The sequence below is a fragment of the Mixophyes fleayi genome, chromosome 2, assembly GCF_038048845.1.
Source record: "Mixophyes fleayi isolate aMixFle1 chromosome 2, aMixFle1.hap1, whole genome shotgun sequence".
NCBI lineage: Eukaryota > Metazoa > Chordata > Amphibia > Anura > Limnodynastidae > Mixophyes > Mixophyes fleayi.
This window is the reverse complement of record NC_134403.1, coordinates 86101537-86124772: the sequence shown is the minus strand read 5'-3', so window position 1 is coordinate 86124772 and position 23236 is coordinate 86101537. Positions and strand designations below refer to the sequence as shown.

General features: G+C 39.8%; 1 protein-coding gene across 1 annotated transcript in view; it reads right to left on the bottom strand.

The window, feature by feature from the left end:
* GLS2 (glutaminase 2) overlaps nt 1-23236 on the bottom strand; it is a 64334-nt gene that overhangs the window by 23688 nt on the left and 17410 nt on the right. The window contains exons 3-8 of the mRNA XM_075199519.1: nt 17439-17560; nt 14801-14930; nt 10354-10433; nt 7472-7635; nt 4799-4857; nt 2137-2169 (exon numbers count right to left, since the gene is read on the bottom strand). Coding sequence (XP_075055620.1) covers nt 2137-2169; nt 4799-4857; nt 7472-7635; nt 10354-10433; nt 14801-14930; nt 17439-17560 — 588 coding nt within the window. The remainder of the gene's footprint in view (nt 1-2136; nt 2170-4798; nt 4858-7471; nt 7636-10353; nt 10434-14800; nt 14931-17438; nt 17561-23236) is intronic.

Sequence of the window (23236 nt, the reverse complement as noted above, 5' to 3'; positions counted from 1 at the left end):
TAGAGAGGGGGGCTGCAATTAAACCTACGGTGGAGAGGGGGGCTGAGATAAGACCTATGGTAGAGAGGGGGGCTGCAATGAAACCTATGGTGGAGAGGGGGGCTGAGATAAAAGCTATGGTGGAGAGGGGGCTGCTGCAATGAGAGCGACATGGAGGGGGCGGCTGAAATGAGAGCGACAGAGGGGGAGGCTGCAATGAGAGCGACACGGAGGGGGCGGCTGAAATGAGAGCGGCTCCTTTGGGAGTGGAGGAGGGCTGAGATAAGACCTATGTCTTTACCTGTCACAGATGTAGTGGTTATTTCCTGATTTGGATCGTGCTGATTTTTAGTATGTGAAGGAATTATCTAAGTGTATTACACTACGTGTCTCCTTTTTCCATATAAGTATTGTGGGAAATATCATGCTATGAGAAATCTTGATGAATATTCCTGCCTTGCAAAGAAACACCGGACAAAAGAATTCATTACAACTCCAAAGTTCTTAAGAAACATCTGTGAGTAGATCTATATCTGGGTCATATTATCCACCTGTTACAGGGGAACTGCTTTGTGTACCTCTTATTGGACAATTGAATTAAATTTATTCTGTGTCTATTCAATAGAAGCGCCACTCTACCTCTATTTTCTTTATTTTGTACATTAATTGTAGTTATATTAGTGAGATCCTCATGGGGTGCGAGTGCAGGTGGCAGTTTTAGGAGCGCCAGTTAGGTTTATTCAATTATTTTTGTCACCATCTGTAAGTTCCTGCCTCATCTGTAAAAACATGTGTGGCCCAGGAAACAGTTGCCCCCATCTCCCCACTTGTCAGCAACCTCTTACAAATAGGGTCCACACACTTTCCCTTTAATTGTTATCATTTTATGCTTCATTTGTCCCTTAGCGGCCAGAACAGTGGTATATATTAGCCTTTCGGCTAAGATCAGGTGTAGATGCCTATGCTTAAAGATGCCCCCTGTGGGCGATGGGCCATCACCTCGGGCCTTTTAGCTCATGGGGAATGGAGCAGAATGGGGTCAAAGGACCAAGCCCCCAGCACAATGTGAGCACTGTGGTGGGTGATTGGAGTCATCCACCTCGGGCTTCAATAACAAAAAAAAGCAGTAATATAGGCATATTGGTAATAAGGGCATTAATGAAGTTAAGAGATCATTTTCTTATCAGACAAGGCTTACGCTCATTTAAGGTAATGAAATGATTTTAAATGAAAGCATTGTACTGCAGGTAACAAGATACTGATGTAATTGTGCTGTGCTGGGAGCTCTCTGTTATACTGAAGACTGGGGTCACTTAAGGACAGGTTTACTTTCCTTGTTATCTAAGGGAAATAAACTCTCATCTTCTCCTTGTATGGTAATGTATGATATCATTAGGTCTCAGATACAACTCAGCTCAGCACATAACTATGGACAGGAAAAAAGCCTAGAACTATATAACATGTAAAAAACACACGATTTACCCACACAAACAAATATACCGGTAGAAATAAAATCTGTACAGTGGCTTAGTGGTTAGCACTTCTGCCTCACAGCGCTGGGGTCATGAATTCAATTCCCGACCATGGCCTTATCTGTGTGGAGTTTGTATGTTCTCACCGTGCTTGCGTGGGTTTCCTCCGGGTGCTCCGGTTTCCTCCCACACTCCAAAAACATACTAGTAGGTTAATTGGCTGCCATCAAAATTGACACTAGTCTCTCTCTTTTTCTATCTGTCTGTGTGTGTGTGTTAGGGAATTTAGACTGTAAGCCCCAATGGGGCAAGGACTGATGTGAATGAGTTCTCTGTACAGCGCTGCAGAATCAGTGACGCTATATAAATAAATGGTGATGATGATGATGATGATGATGATGATGATGATATGTTAGGGAATTTAGACTGTAAGCCCCAATGGGGCAAGGACTGATGTGAATGAGTTCTCTGTACAGCGCTGCGGAATCAGTGACGATATATAAATAAATGGTGATGATCTGCATAAAAGTAAGTTGCTTGTATGAGGCGATCTTTATGTATGAGATGGGCACAACTTATCCCACATATTGAAGTTCAAGCTTGACATAACCTTTCCGCCTGTGTATTTGGAAAGCCTATACCTACACACTAACATAAATAGACTGAATGATAACAACATACTTACATAATCAAACTTTTCAGCCTTGGTAGAACCTTGCTAAATACAAAGACATAAAACAAGTGTTATCATCACTGAATGTGTAAAATCATGATTGCCTTCATTAACCCAGAAACATAGCTGCAAATAATACTCCTTTTGATTAATTCTTTATAGGGTTTTCAAAACAGAGTTTACAAGCAAAGAGTCACTCAACAACATGGGTGTCTTGAATAAAATAAACATTAAATCTAGGCAATTATATAATAATTTTTATTTTATTATTATTATTATTAATTTTTATTTATAGGGCGCCACTAGGTGTCCATGGCGCCGTACAGGGACAAACAGAATTACAATACAGCACAGCACAGTACAGTAAACAATAATCACAGTAACTCAATGAGCTCAACGCTAGGGTAGGGGGAGGGGAGAATCCGCATACAACGGAGCCCAGGAGGGAGAGCACGGGTGACAGGGGAACTCCCAGAGGGAGAGGAGGGAGCGAGAGGAGACGGGGGGGGGGGGGGGGGGGAGAGGGTCCTCAAGGAGGAGGGCTGATAGCTGGAGAGCAGAGTTGAAAGTGGTGGAGACAGGAGGAGAGATGACCCTGCTCAAAGGAGCGTACAATCTAAGGGGCGGGGTAGACAGACAGAGAGACACGGGGGAGGGAGGGAGAGGAGGAGGAATGGAGGATAACTATGAGGGAAGGGGAGTGAGGGGGAAGAGGCAGAAGAAAAGGTAGGAAGTTAAGTGGGAGACTGAAAGGCTTTAAGAAAAAGGTGGGTTTTTAAAGCCCGTTTGAAACTGGACAGATTAGGGCAAGTTCTGATGGAGGGAGGGAGCTTGTTCCAGTGGAGGGGGGCAGCGCAGGCGAAGTCTTGGATACGCGCATGGGAGGAGGTGATAAGGGGGGAAGAGAGGCGACGGTCATTGGCAGATCGGAGGGGACGGGATGGAGCATGAATAGAGAGGAGGGTGGAGATGTAGGGTGCAGTGGAGTTGTCGAGGGTATAAAGTAAATATACAAGGACTGACAAGGACGAACAGGTGGCAACGCTGAGGTTGACATGGGTGTGGAAACTGCAAGGGAAAGGGTACCAAGAGAGGGATTATGTTTAGTAATTACCATGGAGATTTTTCAAGCTCAAAAGTTAGTAACTCATAACTAGTATATGAAAAATACGAGATTGATCAATCGTATACATTGAATTGCACTGTTATGTGCTCTATGTCTTAAAGGTGAAGGAGAGTGAAACAACTGGGGTAAAATTAATTAAAAAAATGTTGGAAAGGGCATATGGTCCCCAGGCTACTCTGCAGTAGGGTGCATTTGATGAGGGAACAACAAGACCCAGGCCACAAGGTACCCAAGAGACTAAGCAGCAAGGTGAGGTGGATCAGTCAAAATTGTCAAATATATATGGAAGGTACCTGAGTCTCCAGTGTTACTCCACTGTCTGGATGTACCATTTTATTCGATTACCAATCCATTACTCCTGATATATTGAGAAAGAGGAGGCAAGAGGGATTTATCCTAGAGAGGGAGGGGCAAGGATCACAGTAAAGTCTTGTACTTTCCAGTGTCCCTAAAGGTCAGCTAATAAAGCTAAGTAGTATTGTACACTTGATGTCCATTTTCAGACTAGATTAAATTCTCCATTTCACATGTCTTATTATCTCTGTAAGTCTATTCATTAACAGTACGGACAGAAGTAGATTTCCAATGCACCCTGCTTTGGTGGTATTCAATACTTTTAACAAGTGGAAGTGGAAATGTAGAAGTGGTGCTATGGAATGAAATTTTAAACTTTTACAATCAAAGCTGTAGGAGAATTGGCGGTATGGCATACCACAGTATATCGGCCAACTCTGTGCCGCTGGTTTTACGGGAAGGAGTTATAGTGTAATAGTAAGAATGGCAGAAACGGGGGGGGATCTGTACCCACATAATGCTTTTTGTCAGATAGTGTAAGTACGACCACTGGCCCAGCACAAGAGCAAAAGGGTGCCCTTTGCTTTGTTAATCCTCCAGCAATTATCTAAGAGTTCAAGAAATTATATATTGACTAATACAGAATTGGCTAAATAAACTCTTGACAGTGTGGAGAAGGACCCCTTCCAAAGCAGACTTGTTCAAATAGTATTAGAGGCCGCATGATATAGCTTTTCATGGGGTGGGTTGACAAGAAGTGGCACATTTTTCAAAATGACCGTGGGACAATACATTTTCTCTGCATTCATTGAAGGTAGACAACAACATAACTATATTTTGCCACAAAGTCAGTAACCTGTTAATACACATTTGCGCACCATTTTGTTAACAGAGATGGACCCATGGAAGGAAGTTGGGGTGCCAAAAAGCAGGAGCATAAAAGAAGGTTCTGAACTCAAAATCTTCTTTTATGCACCTTTGTAGATGGCTGATTTCAATGCTATCAACATTGGGTAGATTAGGGAAAGGATGGATTCTTCCAGGGTTAAATGGAGAGATGGGAGCCAGGGAAGGCTCATAAGTCTGAGTTTTGTGAAAGCATGTTCTAGTGAAACCCAAGATAATACTTAATCTTAACACTTGAAATTACTGAAAAGAAGAATAGAAAGGATTCTCTGCAGTAAGAGCAACTGAATTATCAAACTACAATATATAATGTTCCCCAGACTACAATGTATAATAATCAATACTCACTTTAATCAATGAACAATTAACAATGGCTCCAGCGTTCACCAAGGGGTTGTGTGGTTTTCCTAATAAAAGGGAACCATTCTAGTTATATTAGACACATTTTTATTGACAAACATCACAACAGATTATAATATTAATATATCTGTACCACAATCAGTTATGATTTTATATTTGGGCAAGGACCATATGTTGCACACATCTTTCTGTATGGATATACTTAAAAAGACCACCAAACATAAAATACAAGTCGTATAAAAGAGCTTCTAATAATATTCAGAAATACACATATAATTGATTCATTCCTTGCCATAACGTATCATATTTGACTATTGCTCTATGTCAGTGATAGGCAACCTGATACGCTTCAGGGCTGCATTGATGAACCTCTAAATGTCAAAAGGGCCGCACATTACACGTAATCTCAGTAATTAAACAAAACATTTAATCAAAGTAAGAGACACCTATCTGTAATAACATATCTGCAGGCATTTTAAACAACAGTTACCAGGACATCCGACAATGTCCTAGGGCCGTCTGTCGCCCATGAGTGCTCTGTGTTATCAACTATTTCATTACAATTATTCCCCATTATTATTTGTTGTTTTTGTTTTCTCTTATAGTAAGTCTTACTTCTGGATACAGTTCATATGATGTGATTTATTTAATTTGTACATTGGTTTCTGCATGGTCCTTTCCACCTGCAATAAAATGCTCTACTTCCAAACTTCTCTTATATTTCCCTATTGCACTTGCCTGCTTGTACCGAATTAATTGCTGAAACATGTGTTTTTAACCATGATTTAATTCAGTCACTTCTTAGTGTCCGTGGTAGTCTTGGAGCTGTGTTCAGACACTTGCTGAAGAACTACCCACAGAACGCTGTAACTGGCTCTGTCTGCAAGAACATTTTGTAAAAGTATATTTTCATTTACAGCTTTCTTACAATTCTTCTTAATAAAGGTACTACGTCATAGTGAGTACTACTACATAGGGAGTACAAAGTCACAGTGAGTACTACTACATAGAAGACAAGTTCTCCTATTTGATATCCAGGCTGAAAGCACTGAAACATAGTATCATCATCACCATTTATTTATATAGCGCCACTAATTCCGTAGCACTGTACAGAGAACTTGCTCACATCAGTCCCTGCCCCATTGGAGCTTACAGTCTAAATTCCCTAACACAGACACACACAGACTATGGTCAATTTGTTAGCAGCCAATTAACCTTCCAGTATGTTTTCGGAGTGTGGGAGGAAACCGGAGCACCCGGAGGAAACCCACGCAAACACGGTGAGAACATACAAACTCCACACAGATAAGGCCATGGTCGGGAATTGAACTCATGACCCCAGTGCTGCAAGGCAGAAGTGCCTTACAGCACTGATGATATACATGTAAGGTAAGTGCTCAACGCTGGGAATGCAGGGGTCAAACAATATTGTGAATCAGCATAGATGTTTTTATTGTAGGTCACATTCCAGTCATAGGAACCAGATTAACAGGTTAGGATTTGTACTTTAACATATGTCACGTGAAAGTGACTGATTTCTCTCACTCACAAACAGAGCCGGTTCTGGTCAGTTGAAGGACTGAGGACTTTTTCTCAGCAGTCAAATTTAGTTTGAGCTTCTTGCAGCTGGTTTGTGCTATGCGACTAAAATGGTTTAATTGGTGCATACCTTAGAAGGACTGTGTGAAAGTTAAACAACAAATAATAAATGTTAAATCCTCCCCTTATGCCTTTGTTACATTGGGTTCTGTGTGCTTATGATGTGTGTTATCCAAAATAAAATGCACCTAGATGGCCCAAAAGGAATCCCATTGAAATCAGTTGCTGCCATTCATTCTCCGTCATGTCAGAGGACATGCACAAATCAGATTATTTTGCAATTCACTAAAGCACCAGATAAACCAAGAATGTACCAAATAGGATGCACAATCTAATGCACTTAATGCTCATCAGAATGCCTTGTCACACAAAATGAAATTTCGATTGTGGATTTTGACACAGAATCTAGCACATTACTGCGACTACCCACATTCAGCCTGGAACACCCAGATCTGCCCATGACCAGCATATACCTGACTGATCACAAGGGGAATCTTGGTGTACTGACCCATCGTGCACATCCGTAGGAAGGGATGCAAATATGCAGAAATAGTCACATGATTAAACGCATTAGCTGTCCGACTCTGCAATTTTCCACACTAATAAGCATCCTTTCATTAGTTATTTAGTGATAAGTACGTATTCTTTGCAGCATAGTAACTACTGTTCAAAAACTTCCGGTCCAAAAATAACAATTGTGGCTTTTTGTCCCATATGTTATCCACACAAAATAGTTCTCATTTATATGTTTTTAAATAATTTCTTCACTTAACGTTAAATGGACAATCCTTAACATAAAGCGTAAGTACTCATCTCCAGCTGCCCTCTCCATCCATTCAAATGCTGGTGTTCTCCCTTGCACTGTAAAGGAGAACACTTCGGCAAACATTTTATCTTCCCACCCTTTTACATATTTGGAGAATTCAGGACAATCACGTTATTTCAATGGATGCCCATGTTAAATTAGCTGCTTGTACTGTGATTTGTTTTTTTACATTATTAGCAGAAAAAAATCTTGATTGATCACAAATAGCTCAGTAATTGACAAACAGGACCTCTTACCTTGGTGGTTCAATGACAACTTGTTAAAGCGAAGACCACTGGGCTCTTTGCCCATGTACTGATGGACATAATCTGTCCCAAGGTCATTCAGAGCGATGGCATATTTTAGTGGCTTCACGCAAGATTGAAGGCATAACGGGACATCCGTGTCTCCCACTGAGTGCCTTAAATAGAGACAAGTGGGAATCAGAGGTAGAGAAGTGTCAGTATACCTTCGCAAATATTTGAAATAGCAGCTACAATACCAGGTAGGAGTTATTTCGTTTCCAAATTGTCTTTAGGTAAATCACTGGAGTTGCAGCTGAAAATTAAGTATATTGGTGGAACCATGCTGCACATCCTAAGGCAACTTTCTATAACAAAAATATTCTAGGAAGATTTATAAATGGATTTTCACCTCTCGATCTCTAGACCACGGCACTGAGTGTGTGTTTAAAATGTTCAAAAGGTTGCTAGATATCTGGTGACATCAGTATGATATCACTAGGATTCATTTAGGTGTGATTGTCACTTAGATATGCATGGAGGTACCTTAAAACTACTAGATCTATATAGCACATGATCTAACAGTGTTAGTTCTCAGGGGAGAGCCGTCATATCTTCTTTGCACTATAAAGCTTCTCATAAAATAAAATAAAAGTAAGTATGTATATTCTGCATTATATGCAGAGTTTAAAATACAACATAACTAACAGGAGATACAAGCGATACACTTTTTTATGGAACTAATGGTTTTATTGAATGTAGTTTTTCATATATATTAATCAGTAAGAATATGCCTATTTATTTAACAAATGTCCTGTTATTCCAACATTATAACTAAAACTTTAGAATCTTTTACAGGTAGACCTATAATTTCAGGTATGAATTCTTTAACCTCCAATCTATATCTTTATAATAACAGAAGTGATTGATTTCCTTGACATTGTGCACTAGAGATTCTACCTCTATTCTACAAACCATAAATCAGTTTCAATGGAAGCTTATGTTTGGGCAACTATTATTGTATAAGCCCGCTATACACATCCATTACACATGACAAGGGAATAATGGTAGTAAAATACCATTTAATTTGATCAATTTAATATATTTAAGCTGTACCATCAAATTTGTATTAGATTCTATAGCTTTATGTTTTTTAACGATTATTTGCAAGTAGGAGGAACTGCTATGGTCATAAAATTTGCACCCACCTATGCCAATTTGTAGCTGAAACAGTGCTTTACTTATAATCAAATAATTCATACAAAGGAAACATTTTTTACTCTGAAAAATTTGATGATTTATTGCTATTTGGTAGCCAGTCAGGAATTGATGTCATATATTAATAACTGGACCCTCAAATTACACACAATGTAATTAAAACATATAACTTATTATTTGCACTTGGAAATTGAGGATTCAAATGCAGGACAGGTCATAACTAGTATATTTTTTTTGTTTAAAAAAACAGTTCATACCAACAGCCTCATTTTATCAAATATATGTCAACTTTCTCAATAAAAACTCAATATTCCATATTCAAAATTTGAAAAAACGGAAGCACAATTGTCATGAGGATAACGTATTTGAAAAACAAATAGAAGTATTAACCACTAAGTTTGAGGAAATAAGTTATAACAAGATCAGAATCAATGTTCCTAATTTAATGGTGTAGGATAGAGATATAACTAGTCTGCTGCAGAATAAACAAGGCAATTTGACAAATGTATGTTTATTAACAGTTATTCATATAGCACCTACATATTACAAAGAGCTTTACACAGAATATTTAGTCATCTATTAGGTATATTATATTCAAGGATATAGATAGTCATACAGAAAAAATATGAATAAGTCCTATGTGATCAGAGGACTTACAACAAATGATATAGTTAAATTACAACTACATTTAATAAATTAACATTTATTGGTAAAACTAAGCAGCAGTTAAAATATTGGATACAAGAACATGTGCAAAATATTAGAAATGGATTTTATAATCATAGTTTATAGAAGCATGTTTTGCAAATTCATAATACCGATCAAATCTTAGTTGTCAAGTTACAGAACATGACAATGATCTGCTCACTGAATAAAGAAGTTGTGTAACATTGAGCAGTTCACTATAGTAATGTTCTAAGGGGGAATTCAATTCAATTGCGTACGATGTGGCATGTGGACATTGAACCGCGCACTTTGCCAGCAATTACGGTAGAAATTTCTTTCAAATCTCTGCCGCGATTGTCTCACACACATTTCAGGGACACTTCGCTGCTAACTGTATTCCCCTCAAAGACTTTAAAGGGGGAATTCAATTCCCCCTTGAATACCGCCTCGGTACCGTTAATACAGTAAATTTAATGGTATTAACGGTAATTACGGGCACTATTACCGTAATATCGGTAATAGTGCGCAGGCCTCATTACTTTTACAGTAACGCAGCCATTTGAATTCCCCTCTAACAGTCTAGCTATGCCCCTTACATTCCATCTAGCTCTTCCCAACAGCAACTGTCTAGTTCAGCCCACTATTGACTGTCTTGCTCTATGCACTGGAAACTAAGTTTGCAATCCAGGTATTAGGAGAAAGAAATATGATGCAAGTCCTGCCTTGCCAGCCAGTGATATAAACTCCCCAAACAAAGAAATGACACTGCCCAATGAGCCATTAAAAAAGTTAATAAATCAAAGACAAATAGCAGATTGAGTGCACCGTTCATTCCAACCTCCCTGGATGGTAATCTCTAACAAATTATGCCCCACCCCATTCAGGAGATGCCAAATGGGGCCACATTCCATTTGTCAACCAGAAACCTGAACTGTTGGCAGGTACTGGTGAACTAATCAATACCAAATATACCAAAAAAAGCATAATATGCCATTTTCCACATATGTTCTCACCTCTGTCCATCCACAGTGCAGAGAGATACGCCCCACCGCTGAGGACTGACTTTGGCAAGCTGAGGAATGTAGTTAGCCACCTAAAGTGAAAAACCATAAGAGAAGCTAAAAGTGAGTTACAGGGAAAAGAAGCTGGCCAAATACAGCAACAAACAGAATACTTGCAGCATCACAGAGGTCTGTTAGTGTAAGCTGAAGACGACCTCATGTACAGGCTGATAATGATTATCTTCCGTGTGTAGGATAGTAATCTAATTGACTTCAAATTGATTATTATCAGGCTTGTTTTAAGCCACACAATACCCAATATCAGTCCAATTACCCTATATGACTGTCAATATTGCAATATATGTCACCATTTTAAAACAGCTAGGTCTCACTTCATATCATGTTCTATTCACTTCTGTTGCAGGCTACTTAGCCTATACACATACTATTATTATAATAGTGATGTTTAAGCATTAAACTTACAATATGCGAATTGTACATTATTGTTCATTTTGCAATACAGAGGACAGGATTTAGAATTGCATGTAAGCACATTTGTGTGATTTAAAAATTGCATTTTGGTGCACAAATTATGCACCAATCATGCATCTATTTATCGAGTTATTACTATTACTATTATTAATATTAGCCTTTATTTATATGGCTATTGTTTTATATATCTGTGGGCATGTGTGTTCATATACACATATGTGGGTTTGTTTCATTATTACTATTATTAATATTATTTTTATTATTAATGTTATAGATATAAACCTCTCTAGATATTAATGGTTTATTTATTATTTTCAATGTATTCATATGTGTTTTTTTATAGTTATTTTTGATTTGTCATAGCTGTATATTGTTCCTAAACACTCTACCTAACATATGATTGTTTGAAGAGATTCATATTATTCTTTATTTTTAGATTTATATTTAATTTTATTATTATTAATATTTTTTATTTATTCATATATATCTTTTTTACAATTATTTCCACATTTTTCTTTATTTTATTTTATATTTTTATTTTTTAGAGTAAGAAGTGTTTTTGGCTATTGAGCCACATGTGTATAGATTAAAAAATATATAAGAGAGTTTTTTCTGGGCAGTTTATTCATGCTCTGATATATAGAGAGATCTTTTGAGAGATATATGGGCATTTCTATGTTTTTTAAGATCTAAACTCATGTGTTTGAAATCATGATTAATGAGATAGTTCCTCTTTAAAAGGCAGCCTCTGATTCTCACTTTCATTCAGGAGGTTGAGGAGGTTAGAGATATAAGGGGCAGTGGAATGGGAGAGGGCCTTGTAGGTGATGGTGAGGAGTTTGAAGAGGATTCTGTAGGGAAAGGGAGCCAGTGCAGGGCAAGGCAGAGAGGGGAGGCAGAGGAAGAGCGGTGTGAAAGAAAGATGAGTCTTGCAGCCACATTCAGAATAGAGCGAAGGGGGACGAGATGTGTGAGGGAGGCTGGTGAGGAGAAGGTTACAATAATCGAGACGGGATATTATGAGAGAAAGGGCAATAGTTTTGGCAGCGTCCTGAGAAAGGAAGTTGGGGGACAGGAGAGATGGTTGTGTTTTTAATGTTAATGGAGAGATCAATGTTGTTAGAAGATTGAGAAGGAGGCAAAACAATAAGTTCAGTTTTAGCAATGTTGATTTTGAGAAAATGTGAAGCTATCCAGAAGGAGATGGCGGAAATGCAGTCGGAAACACGAACGAGGAAGGGGGGGGGGAGGAAACGAGATGTATAATTGAATTTCATCGGCATAGAGGTGGTACTGGAGACCAAAGGAAAAGATGAGATTGCCCAGGGAGGTACAGTAAAAAAAGAAGAGGGCCGAGAACAGAGTCCACAGGGACTCCAAGGGAGAGGGCAGTGGGGATGAGTCAGGAGTGGAAACAGAGAAGGAGCGATTGGCAAGATATGAGTTGATAAGAGGGGACAGTGTCAGAGAGGCCGAGAAAAAGAAGGATCTGCAGAAGAAGGGGGTAGTCCACAGTGGCAAAGGTCGCAGAGAGGTCCAGGAGGATGAGCAGAGTTGCATGAATCTTTCACATGCTAGTGCACTTCAGTAAAGGCGTGCAGACACAAGTTAAGCATGTCTCTTTGAGATGTTTCTTATTTTGAGTTACACAAATCTTCTTAGCTATGAAAAAAAGATTGCACCTACATAAACCAGATGCAGGTTTTGGAGTTGATGATGATGATGATTGACAGAGCTTTGGTCCGGGCTCATATATACACTAGATTTAAGGCAGCATGTGGCTGGATCACATAGAAATAATTAATGGTATAAATTTATTTCAATTAGTAGCACAGGCGCCAATTTATATAATTGCAAATGTACTGATTTTTGTTACCGTATTATATTTCTGCATTAGAAATGCACTGGTTTCTGAGGCAATAGGTATTTGTATGGAGGAAATGTGTTTTCTAAACTGTCTGAAGGCAGGTAATCTCATGTTAATTACCTAATAATCTCAGTGACAAACACTTGTTTAGCTTGAATACACAGCAGAGGCTAATTAGACTTGCTGTTAGGCTTCCTATCTCTGTAGACTCAGGATGCAAGTAATTTAGGATATCACAGATTGATGTGAAGTTAAATTGCGCTAGATGCAAAATTAGAGAATATTATATCCTAATGGTAAACATTTAATGTAAAGTCTCAGATGTTATGGTGCCAGCTAAGACAGGGACTTGGTTACCTCCTACCAGGCTAGGGCTCCAAAACTGTATAAAAAGAGCACCGTTTGACCATGTGATGTATCTTTCCATCGGTACCTTCTGGAGAATCGCTAGTAGCTTAAGCTAGTATGTTAAAGTCCTTGTCAGGGCTCCTGAGCAATAAAACATCACTATCTGAAGATTCTGTCTGCGACTATTACATGCTGTTTCCTGTGACTAACAGATAAGAGCTTACACTCAAATCCGTTCCCTGGCTGTCATGTGTTGAACTCAGTGTCTCTATGTCAACGCTCTGCCGCTACCCAGCAGTTCTGATCCATAGTAAGCGGTCAGGAGGTACCAGCAAGCCCACAGCAGAGAGGCATTGCAGCAGCTATACCAGCTACCCCAGTATTACGCGGTTCTAGGCGCCACAAAGGAGGCCAATGGTGGCAGCCGAATTCTTCTACAGCTATTGCGCAGTTGGTATTCGCAGTCGGCAAGTGTCTGGTGGCCAGGTGACATCAGTAGGAGTGGTAAGGTTACTGACGGTGAGAAGGAAACCCAGATAAACTGTGCAGGAAGAACATCATTAGTTTTCTCTTCACCCTACACACCGGGTGGTGAAGTAAGGCCATCCGGTCACACTGCACGTATCCTGAGGAGCATAAAATTCAAAATACAGACATGGAAAGACAAATATCCAGGCGTATCTTAGCCCATACACAAACACCTTCAAGTTTAGTTTAGTTAGAGGTAGAATGAGCACAGGAGACAGGGATCTACCGATTTGTGAGAGTGTAGGATCAAGAGGACAGGAGGTAGTGTAGGAAGATAAAAAGAGAGTAGATACTTCATCTTCATTTGTGGGATCAAATGAAGAGAAGTTGTCAGAGGGAGCTGGGTAGCACCCTCTGAACCAGAATAATACATCTAATCATATGTGCTGGGTAAACAGTTTGTGCCCTAGGTAATCTACAAGTAAATATATTCTCCTGGTTTACTTTTAATTTTCAGGGATATAAATACTGAACAATAAGGTTTTATAATTTCCAAGCACTTTGAGTATAGAGAAATATAGCACAGAAATGCACAATGAGCAATATTAGGCAGCCCAGTTATATCTTACAGAATGAAGCATTACTTTCTTTTTTTTTTACTGCTGTAGTTTCTGGTTTCTTCCATTTGTATTAAAGAGTCATTATGATTAAAAAAAACAAAAAAAACACGTTATGAAGACTATTTAAACTACACCTACAATTTATTGGACTTATACTCTTACAAAAGTATATTGTGTTTAAGAACAGACACAACTGTTAATATAGTGAACTGATATGTTTATATGAATGTATTTAATTCTAAAGCTGGCCACACACATTCCAATACCGCCACTTGGCCCAAACCATGAGCAAGATAAGAGAAGAATCCAATCTGGCCACATATATGCAAGGCAATATTGATTATCAATGTTGGATCGATTTGGACGTCTAGTGCTAGGGAGGAGAGTTTGATCACAGAAAGGCCTCTTAGTGTTGCGTTATCTGACCAATTGCAAATGGATCATTTTCTTACACCATGATTGCTTTCAGGCATTAAGTCCTCTGATTTTGGGACAATATGATGAGCTAACCTTTGGTGCAGTAGATTGTCTTACCTATTAGGCAATATAGTGTCTTACCTGCAGAAATGCATTTAACATTTAATACACAGTTTTGTATCATAACATTCCATCAATAAAACTCACACAAAGACATTGTTTTACAGTGAGTATGGCGAGTGCTCACCTCCCCTTTGTTGATGCTGCAGGCTTCTTCATATAACCGGTTTATGTGTAACGTGAACTGCTCGAAGTCTGGAATCACAAACTTTTTACAAACAACTTGAGTCAGTAGCACAATGTTACTCTGAACACACCTGTAAAGAGAAGAGATGTTCAGTGCTATGCAGAGCGCAATGTAAAGACTAATAATCTTGTTATTGAACACTACTTTAGTGTTGTTAAAAGCATTGTCCACACTTCAGCTCCCGTGTGTATGGGCCCTAACAGTTTACTGAGCTGCAGAACCTTGGCCAGGAATAGCACCAGACATGGATTTATTGTAAACACCTGCAATTCTTTCAATACTGTGCTTGATACCTAAATGGAAGCATTTATTGACTTTCAAAGTGTACCAGTTGCCTGCATGCAATGAAGGCAGCCATTTTATGGGAAGAACAAAGATTTAGTATATCAATTCTCTAGGAACTACTGATGTTACTGAGCGATGAGCCTTGAGGCACAATGCTGTAGGTTGTGCTGTGAAGATAGTCAGTAATGAAAATAATGACATTGTCGTGTGCAAATACTTCCAGGAACAAATCTTTATAACTGGGAACAAGGGACCTTTACCAGCTAGGACTTATCTGATATCAAAATTGACCCTAGTGTGTGTGTGTCTGTCTGTGTGTATGTTAGGGAATTTAGACTGTAAACTCCAATGGGGCAGGGACTGATGTGAATGAGTTCTCTGTACAGCGCTGCGGAATCAGTGGCACTATATAAATAAATGGTGATGATGATATATCTCCAGGACTAAGAACGTTCCAGAAACGTTTGTATATTTAGTTCTGAATATTATTATTTACTTTTACATTTTTCAAGTTAACTTTTTACATTTAGAATTTTAGATTTAATGGTCCATAGGAAAAGCATATAGTACAGAAACTGGTTCTATTAAATATATAACTGAGCTACAATCCCTGTCATACCAAACAACACTGAATAGCAAGATCTGCTTGTCTGACCCTGCTTGTCTGACCTGCCCTGTATTGATTGCTTCTGCCTGGCTCAGTGGAAGAAAGGTTTATGACAAGTAAAAACCGCAGGGTAAATAATGTCAACAGGAGTACACTATATTGTTAATGATTTGAGAAAAGGCAACACCTCTGTCATCATTTCCAACTGACTCTAATTTTCAGCGAAAGTCCCTGGTTTTAAATATTTCTCCACTTTTTATTCATGCAAATGTACATATTTTTCAATACTGAATAGAATTTGTTTATTTAATTAAAGAGGAGTATTGGAAATGACAATAAATTACATTATAATCTTATAGTTGTGGTTGTAATGAACCACTCTCAATCTAACAAATAATGCAGTATTTGGTGTCATGGTTAGATATACCTGTTCAGTAGCAAAGTGTCTCTAATAATAATTAGAAAATGTTGTCAACTATACTCTGGGCCTGATTCAGTAAGGCAAGCAAAATCAATGTAATGTGCGTTTTTTAAAAAACGCATGTAAATCGGGTAACTGCACATCCTTCTTGAAATACAAACGCATCTGAAGAAACATAATGGTTTAATACAGGTCTAGGTATGATCTGCATACATGGCACTTACCATATTGAGACAGATACAACACACTGCAGGATACTTACAACACATATGTGCAATATAAAGTCTCTCCTGAAGACACAGAAAAAAAAGCTATTCGATTATAGTCACCTGATAATAATATAGTCATTAATGAAAAATCATTAAAAAAAAAAAATGAAAAGGTTTTTTTCAGTTTACTTCCTATTAAATATATTTATCATGATGGTTTTAATGTCTGCTGCACATAAAATGCATTCTTACAGTTGCTCTTGATTGTAAAAACACATGTTCTAGCGTGCATACGAGGACATCATCACTATCACTCTGCACTTACAGACCTGTTGCTGGTGCAAGTGATATAACTGAAAAACACCTACCTTAGAGATGCCCAAAGCTTGAATCGGACGCTGTTGTGTGCGCTTGAGCTTGGCCCACCCTTACTGTACACTGACTATCTGCATACACCCCTTTCCCACCCTGTTACCCCCTTCAAATTATAGGCAGTCGGATGTGTAATTTACATGCAAACATGACCTGTATTCTTTGGTGTATGTTTCAGTTATTCGCAGGGTGAAAAACACAAAATACACTGCGTAAATAAAGTTACGTTCCTTAATGAATCAGGTCCTCTGGCTTTATTCCTTCCAAACGTTTAATTTATTACATTACTGCAAATGGTAACCGTCTATTCACAACTAGGAGCCTATTTATTAAAAGGAAAAAATCCCTTTCTCTGGTGAACATGTGTGTTTTGCTGGAGACAGGGCTTCTTGATATTAAACAAAGGTTACCTCCAGTGGCAACTATTGCCGGGCACAAGTACCGCCGCTGTCCTGCTATCGACATCTCAAGATGGCTTGAAACCTATACATTTAGGTAGCCATTTATGAAAACTGGTAGACAGATAACAGGTGCTATGAACTATTGCAAACAATCAGATCCTGTAATTCTGCTAGTAGAGTTTAGAAAATGAAAGCATGGGTTACAGTACCTTTTATGTGCACCAGTTTTCACAAACATTTTTCCATTAGCGTTTTGACATTAGAGTGAGTATCAAAAAATTACTTTTCAAAGTATTTTAGGTCCATTGTTGCTCCCATAATTGAGTCTTGTACAGTATGTTGCAGCATGTTCATACAGTCCTTCAGTCTGGGGTCTGATGTAAGCAATCCATTCGCTTTCAGTGTCTGTAACATTAAGCCAGATATTTTGTTGAAAAATTACAAAAGTCAAGAATTAAGGAACCCAAATTCCCTTAACAGTTCTTTTAACACCTCTGTACAAATGTTATGTGATAAAACAATTTGTTTTGGGCTTATTAAGCCACCAATCTTCATTTAATGTCTTAATGGTTCTTTTGAAGTGAATACAGATTATCAATGAAGATGATTGATCTCCTCACTGATCAGCATCTATGAATGACAACTAAAGTTACTAAAAGTAATCATATGCAGGCCGATCTGGATGTTCACTTGTTGGTACACACACGAGTCCAGATCTAAATGATCCAGTTGCCCTGTACTAGGGCTGGATGGTTACATCCCACAAGGCACCATTTAACCGATTGGACGATGAATGTGTACACGGTCAGATGCAGCCATCATCAATACGATTTACCATCCATCCCAACTGAGAACTTATAGCTCTCAGTAAGATGCTGATTGGGATCAGCTTTGTTTTTAGTCCCATATATGCAACCAATTAGTTATAAAACAGCCCAAATTTGTCATCTATATCACAAGAATTCATGAAGAGAATCTGATTGATCCTATACGTCTTTAGTTACTTTAGCACAAAGTATAGACTCTGAGGGTTATTAGCTAACACTGCTCAGAAGAGCAAAAATGCACTAAAAACCATAGTAACCAATCAGAAAATGGTTTTCACTTTCTAAGGGTTGTGCACACAGGTATTAGTAATTTCCTCCTTTGATCCGTTTTGTACAGCTGAAAGGAGGAGAGACAGAAGTTCACATAGAGATCACTGACTTTTATGAAGAAGTGCTGCAACAGTGCACACAGCATCTTTGCAAAGCGAATGTGGGAGCAGGTAAAAGTAGAACATGTTTCTCTGCCATGCATTTCTGGTCCAACGTCTCTTCATGATCTCTATATGAACTTTTATCTCTCCTCCATTCTCCTGTAAAAACAAAACAGAGGAGGAACGGAAATTATTAACACCCTTGTGCACAATTCCTTAGGCTGGGTACACACTACAGTGTTTTCAGACTAGTATTGGGTCAATCAAACGATAAAAGACTGTTCGGCCCGATATTGCATTAGTGTTTATGCTCCAACGATGAACAAGGATCACTCCAAAGCACAGATTATCATTTGATTGTTAAGCAGAACTATAAATCTCGTTCAGATATGGAACAACGTCCTTCCAATCCTGCAGTGTGTATGCACTCACGATCAGGCTCTCCATAGAGTCACAATCTTTTCAGTCAACAGTTATGACAGATAAAGAGCACAGATCTGAGGGTAAATGTTTAAAACATGTATAGTGTGTAAGCATGAATCATCATGCTGATCGTGACTTTTTTTTTTATCAGTCGTTGGTACAACCGTTGTAGATTACACATTGGGCAGAAAATTCTGTAGTGTGTACCCAGTCTTAGTCAGTGAAAACAATTGTCTGATTGGTAGCTATGGATTTAGTGCAGTATTGTACCTTTCACTTGCACTAACAGTTGGGAGACACTGCTCACCATGGGAGTATAGAGGGTGCTGTGTGGAGTAAGGCACTAAAAACTTGTCTAGCCTGCTCCCATACACTCTATGCCCCCCTCCAGCCATTTACATCAGTTTTTTTTAATAGTGCCTACAGTGTAGGGCACAGTTTTTAGTTTAGCCTTTATTTATTTTCATTTCTATTTTTTTTAACTTAGATTAGGAAGTTATGGAGAGTGACAATGGCACTTCAGTGCCACCCCCCCTAACATTTGCGGGCCCACAGGAAAAGGGTCACCTGGCACTAGAAATTAGCCGCTGGGCAGGGCAGCAATGCGGACTGTTCTGGGGGGCCATGGTTGCAGACGACAGTCTCCCATTACAGAGGGGATGACTGTGTTGCCGGCGGTCCATGCCCGCTATGCTCTTACAAGTCATCGCTGATTTAAATTTCCCCTGCAAAGTCGCCGATTTCCGTCTACTTACAGAAATCGGAGCTTCATACATTTACTCCCAGGTGTCAAAAGTTGTTTTGACCTCCAGAGAAAATTTTGACACTTTAGAGCCAGGTGAAAAATGTATTGGCTCTCAGACATGTTTCATGAAATTGATGGGCGCATGGTGTCTTGTTTCGAGGCTGTTCAGTGGCCATGCTTTCATTCTCCTCCCTTTCAGCAAGCGATTTTGGCACATTGAAAAACATCAGATACGAGGTTGGCTGCGCAGCTTTTCCGGTTGTCCGTTGTGACTCGGATGTCTCTAATATGGTGGCTGAGAATGAACAATCTCAACCGGGAGCATCCATTGTCAGTTCTGGATTGGACTATGGTGACCACGGATACAGGCTGGGGAGTGGTCACACTCAATCTTCGGTTGCAGGAGTCCTGGATACAGGATGAGATGAGGTTGCCTATCAATGTTCTCAAACTGTGGGCAGTTTTCAATGCCCTAGTCCTGGCACAATCACAACTTCCACACAGGTCCATTCAGATTCAGTCGGACAATGCCATGGTAGTGGATTACATCAATCATCAGGGTGAAACCAGGCAATGAGAGAGTTTACCAAAATCACGAGTGTGTGGCCATTTAGGCAGGTTTCATTCTGTGAGTGGACAGTTGGGAGGCTGACTATTTGAGTTGGCATGCCATCCATCTGAGGGAGTGGTCTCCCCCACTGAGCAACTTTACTTTTGTTTGTTTGAGAGGCATGCTCTGATATCAGTAGCTGATGGGGAGTGCTGGTGCTAAACTGCTATTTGGAGGCTCTTGGGGTGCCTCTTAGCAAGTTAGTTCTCAATTTAAAACACATATATGTATGCCCCAAAATTAGGGACTCTCATTGATTAGAGTTAGGAACACCCTATTAGCAGAAGTGCCTTGACATGGTCGGGTGTTACTGGCTAACAGCATTGTGCTGGGGGAATTTTCTCTGTATTTGCTCCTTTCAGGATAACCCCACCCTTTCAAGCACTTGCTGTTAGCCTATATATTGATTGAGCAACTTTCCTCTGTTTTGTTTGTTGGAGTACTCTCTTCACCAGGAATTGTTCATTCAACTGGTTTGCAGGTGGGGTCAAACAGAGATCGACCTGATGGCTTCTCAGTTGGACATCAGGTCGATATCACAAGGTGGACAAGTATTGTACCAGGATGCAAGACCCCCAGGCCTTTCTAATAGATGCCATGTCGGTCCTTGGAAATTCAGGTTGCTATACATATTCCCTCGGGTGTTAAAAAAGGTAAGAAGTGAAAATCTATCAGTGATTCTTCTGGCTCCGGATTGGCCAGAAAGGCCCTGGTATGCAGATTTTCTTGCTATGTGAGCAGATCCTCCTCGGTGACTACCACTCATGGAGAATCTTCTCATTCAGGGTTCTTTCCGTCATCAGGACCTAGATCAATTAGCTATAACGGCTTGGAAGTTGAAACCCTAATTCTTCGACAGAAGGGTCTCTAAGACAAGGTGATTCAGACCATGCTCACCCTCTTCTAAACACCTTTCACTCCATTAGCCTTCGTGATACAGTTCTTTCCTGGTTCACTTCCTACCTATCGAACCACTCCTTTAGTGTTTCTACCTCTTGCACATCCTCCCAATATCTGTTGAGGTCCCACAAGGGTCTGTTCTTGGCTCTTTACTTTTTTCATTGTACACCTCTTCTCTTGAGGCACTAATTTGCTCATTCGGCCTCCAATACCACCTCTACGCTGATGACACCCAAATCTATATCTCTTCCCCTAATCTCTCTCCTTCTGTACTATCTTGTGTTACTGTCTTTCTGCCATCTCCACAAGGATGTCCCAATGCTTCCTAAAGCTCAACATGTTCAAAACAGAGTTTGTTATCTTCCCTCCTGCCAGAGTCACCACCTGCCCTCAAATCTCCCTCACTGTCAATAACCTCGTTCTCCCAAAACCACTGCCTTGGTGTCACACTTGACTCCGCCCTCTGCTTTATTCCTCACATCCAGACTCTCTTCCAGTCCTGTCGACTTCACCTTAAAACATTGCCAGAATAGGCTCTTTTCTTACTCAACATGCTACCAAAACAGTTATCCATTCTCTCATCATTTACCGTCTTGACTATTGCAACCTACTGCTATCTGGTATTCCTGACAACCATATATCCACACTTCAATCCATCCTAACTGCTGCTGCAAGACTGATCTTCCTCTATCACCGCTCCACATCTGCTGCTCCCGCTTACAAGATTTCTCCCATGCTGCTCCCCACTTATGCTCCCTACCACGGTCAATCAGACTTTCCCACAGCCTTCAAATCTTTGGAGCTCTTTGATAACCCATCTCTTTTTTAGAGGTGACCTTATTCTCGATAACACTATTCACTAATGCATCCTCAGAACTATCCCAATCTCCAATAAGCCACACTAGCTCCTCTTGTTTCAGCTTTGTCTACCTTGTATGTCTCTGTTTTATGTATGAACTGTTTTCCCTACTGTACGGAGCTGCAGAGTACTGTGGCGCTTTACAAGTCTACGATAATAATAATAATGCTCAAAGCCAGAAAGCCTTCATCTTCCAAGTAATTACCATCGTATCTGGAAGTCCTTGGTTGGTGTGAGAAAAATATAGGTCTCATTTTTTTCAGTTTGGACAGAGTAATAGCGTGCCTTCAAGACGGTCTGGGTAAGGGTCTACGTATGGCGTCCCTTAAGGTGCAGGTCTCGGCTTTGTCTGTCTACTTTCAGAGGCGATTGGCTCTATTGCCAGACATACAAAACTTTTCTTCAGGGAGTTCTACATGTACAGTCGCCGTTTGTTCCTCTGGTGGTACCATGAGACCTCAATTTGGTTCTCTTGGCACTACAAAGATCCTCTTTTGAAACTTTGGAGTCGGTTTCATTGAAACTTATTACTTTGAAGATTTTGTTTTTGCTGGCTATTTCATCAGTTAGGTAAATTTCTGAGTTGTCAGCTCTTTCCTGACACCCTCCTTTCCTTATCTTTCACAATGTTCAGGTGGCTTTACGTACGTTGCCCTCTTTTCAGTCGAAAGTGATGTCTAATTTCCACATCAACCAGGATATTGGCATTCTTGCGTTACCTCAGGATCTGCAATCCAATATCCAGGGTTCGGGTTCAGTCTTCTGGTGTTATATGACGCTCGTAAGCGTGGCTGGCCAGCCACAAAACAGACGATTGTAAGACGAATTACTGACACTATTCATCAGGCATCAGGCATATATTTCGGAAGGATCTCCTATTTCTGAAGGTCTTTCTGTTCATTCTAATAGGTCAGTTATTGCCTACTTGGTGGTGCAGCATGGGGCCTCGGTTCAGCTATTGTGTAGGTCAGCCACCTGGTCTTCGTCCACATGTTCACCAGATAATACAGATCTTACATCTTTGCTTCCAAGGATGACAGTTTCGGCCGTAAGGTTTCATGTTCCACTCAGTCTGTGCATTCCCACCCATAGGGACAGCTTTGGAACATCCCGATGGTGAGCAGTGTCCCCAAACTATAAGTGCAAGTGAAAACAAGATGTTTGGACTTACCGTAATATCTCTTTCACTTTCACTCTTTCACAGTTAGGGGACACTGCGCTCTAACCCTTTTTTTCTAACAGTTCTGTTGTATGTCTGTTCTTTGTGCTTCGCCCTCTCTTATAGCTTGGTTAGTTAAATAAACTGATGTAAATGGCCGGAGGGGGCATAGAGGGGAGGGGAGCAG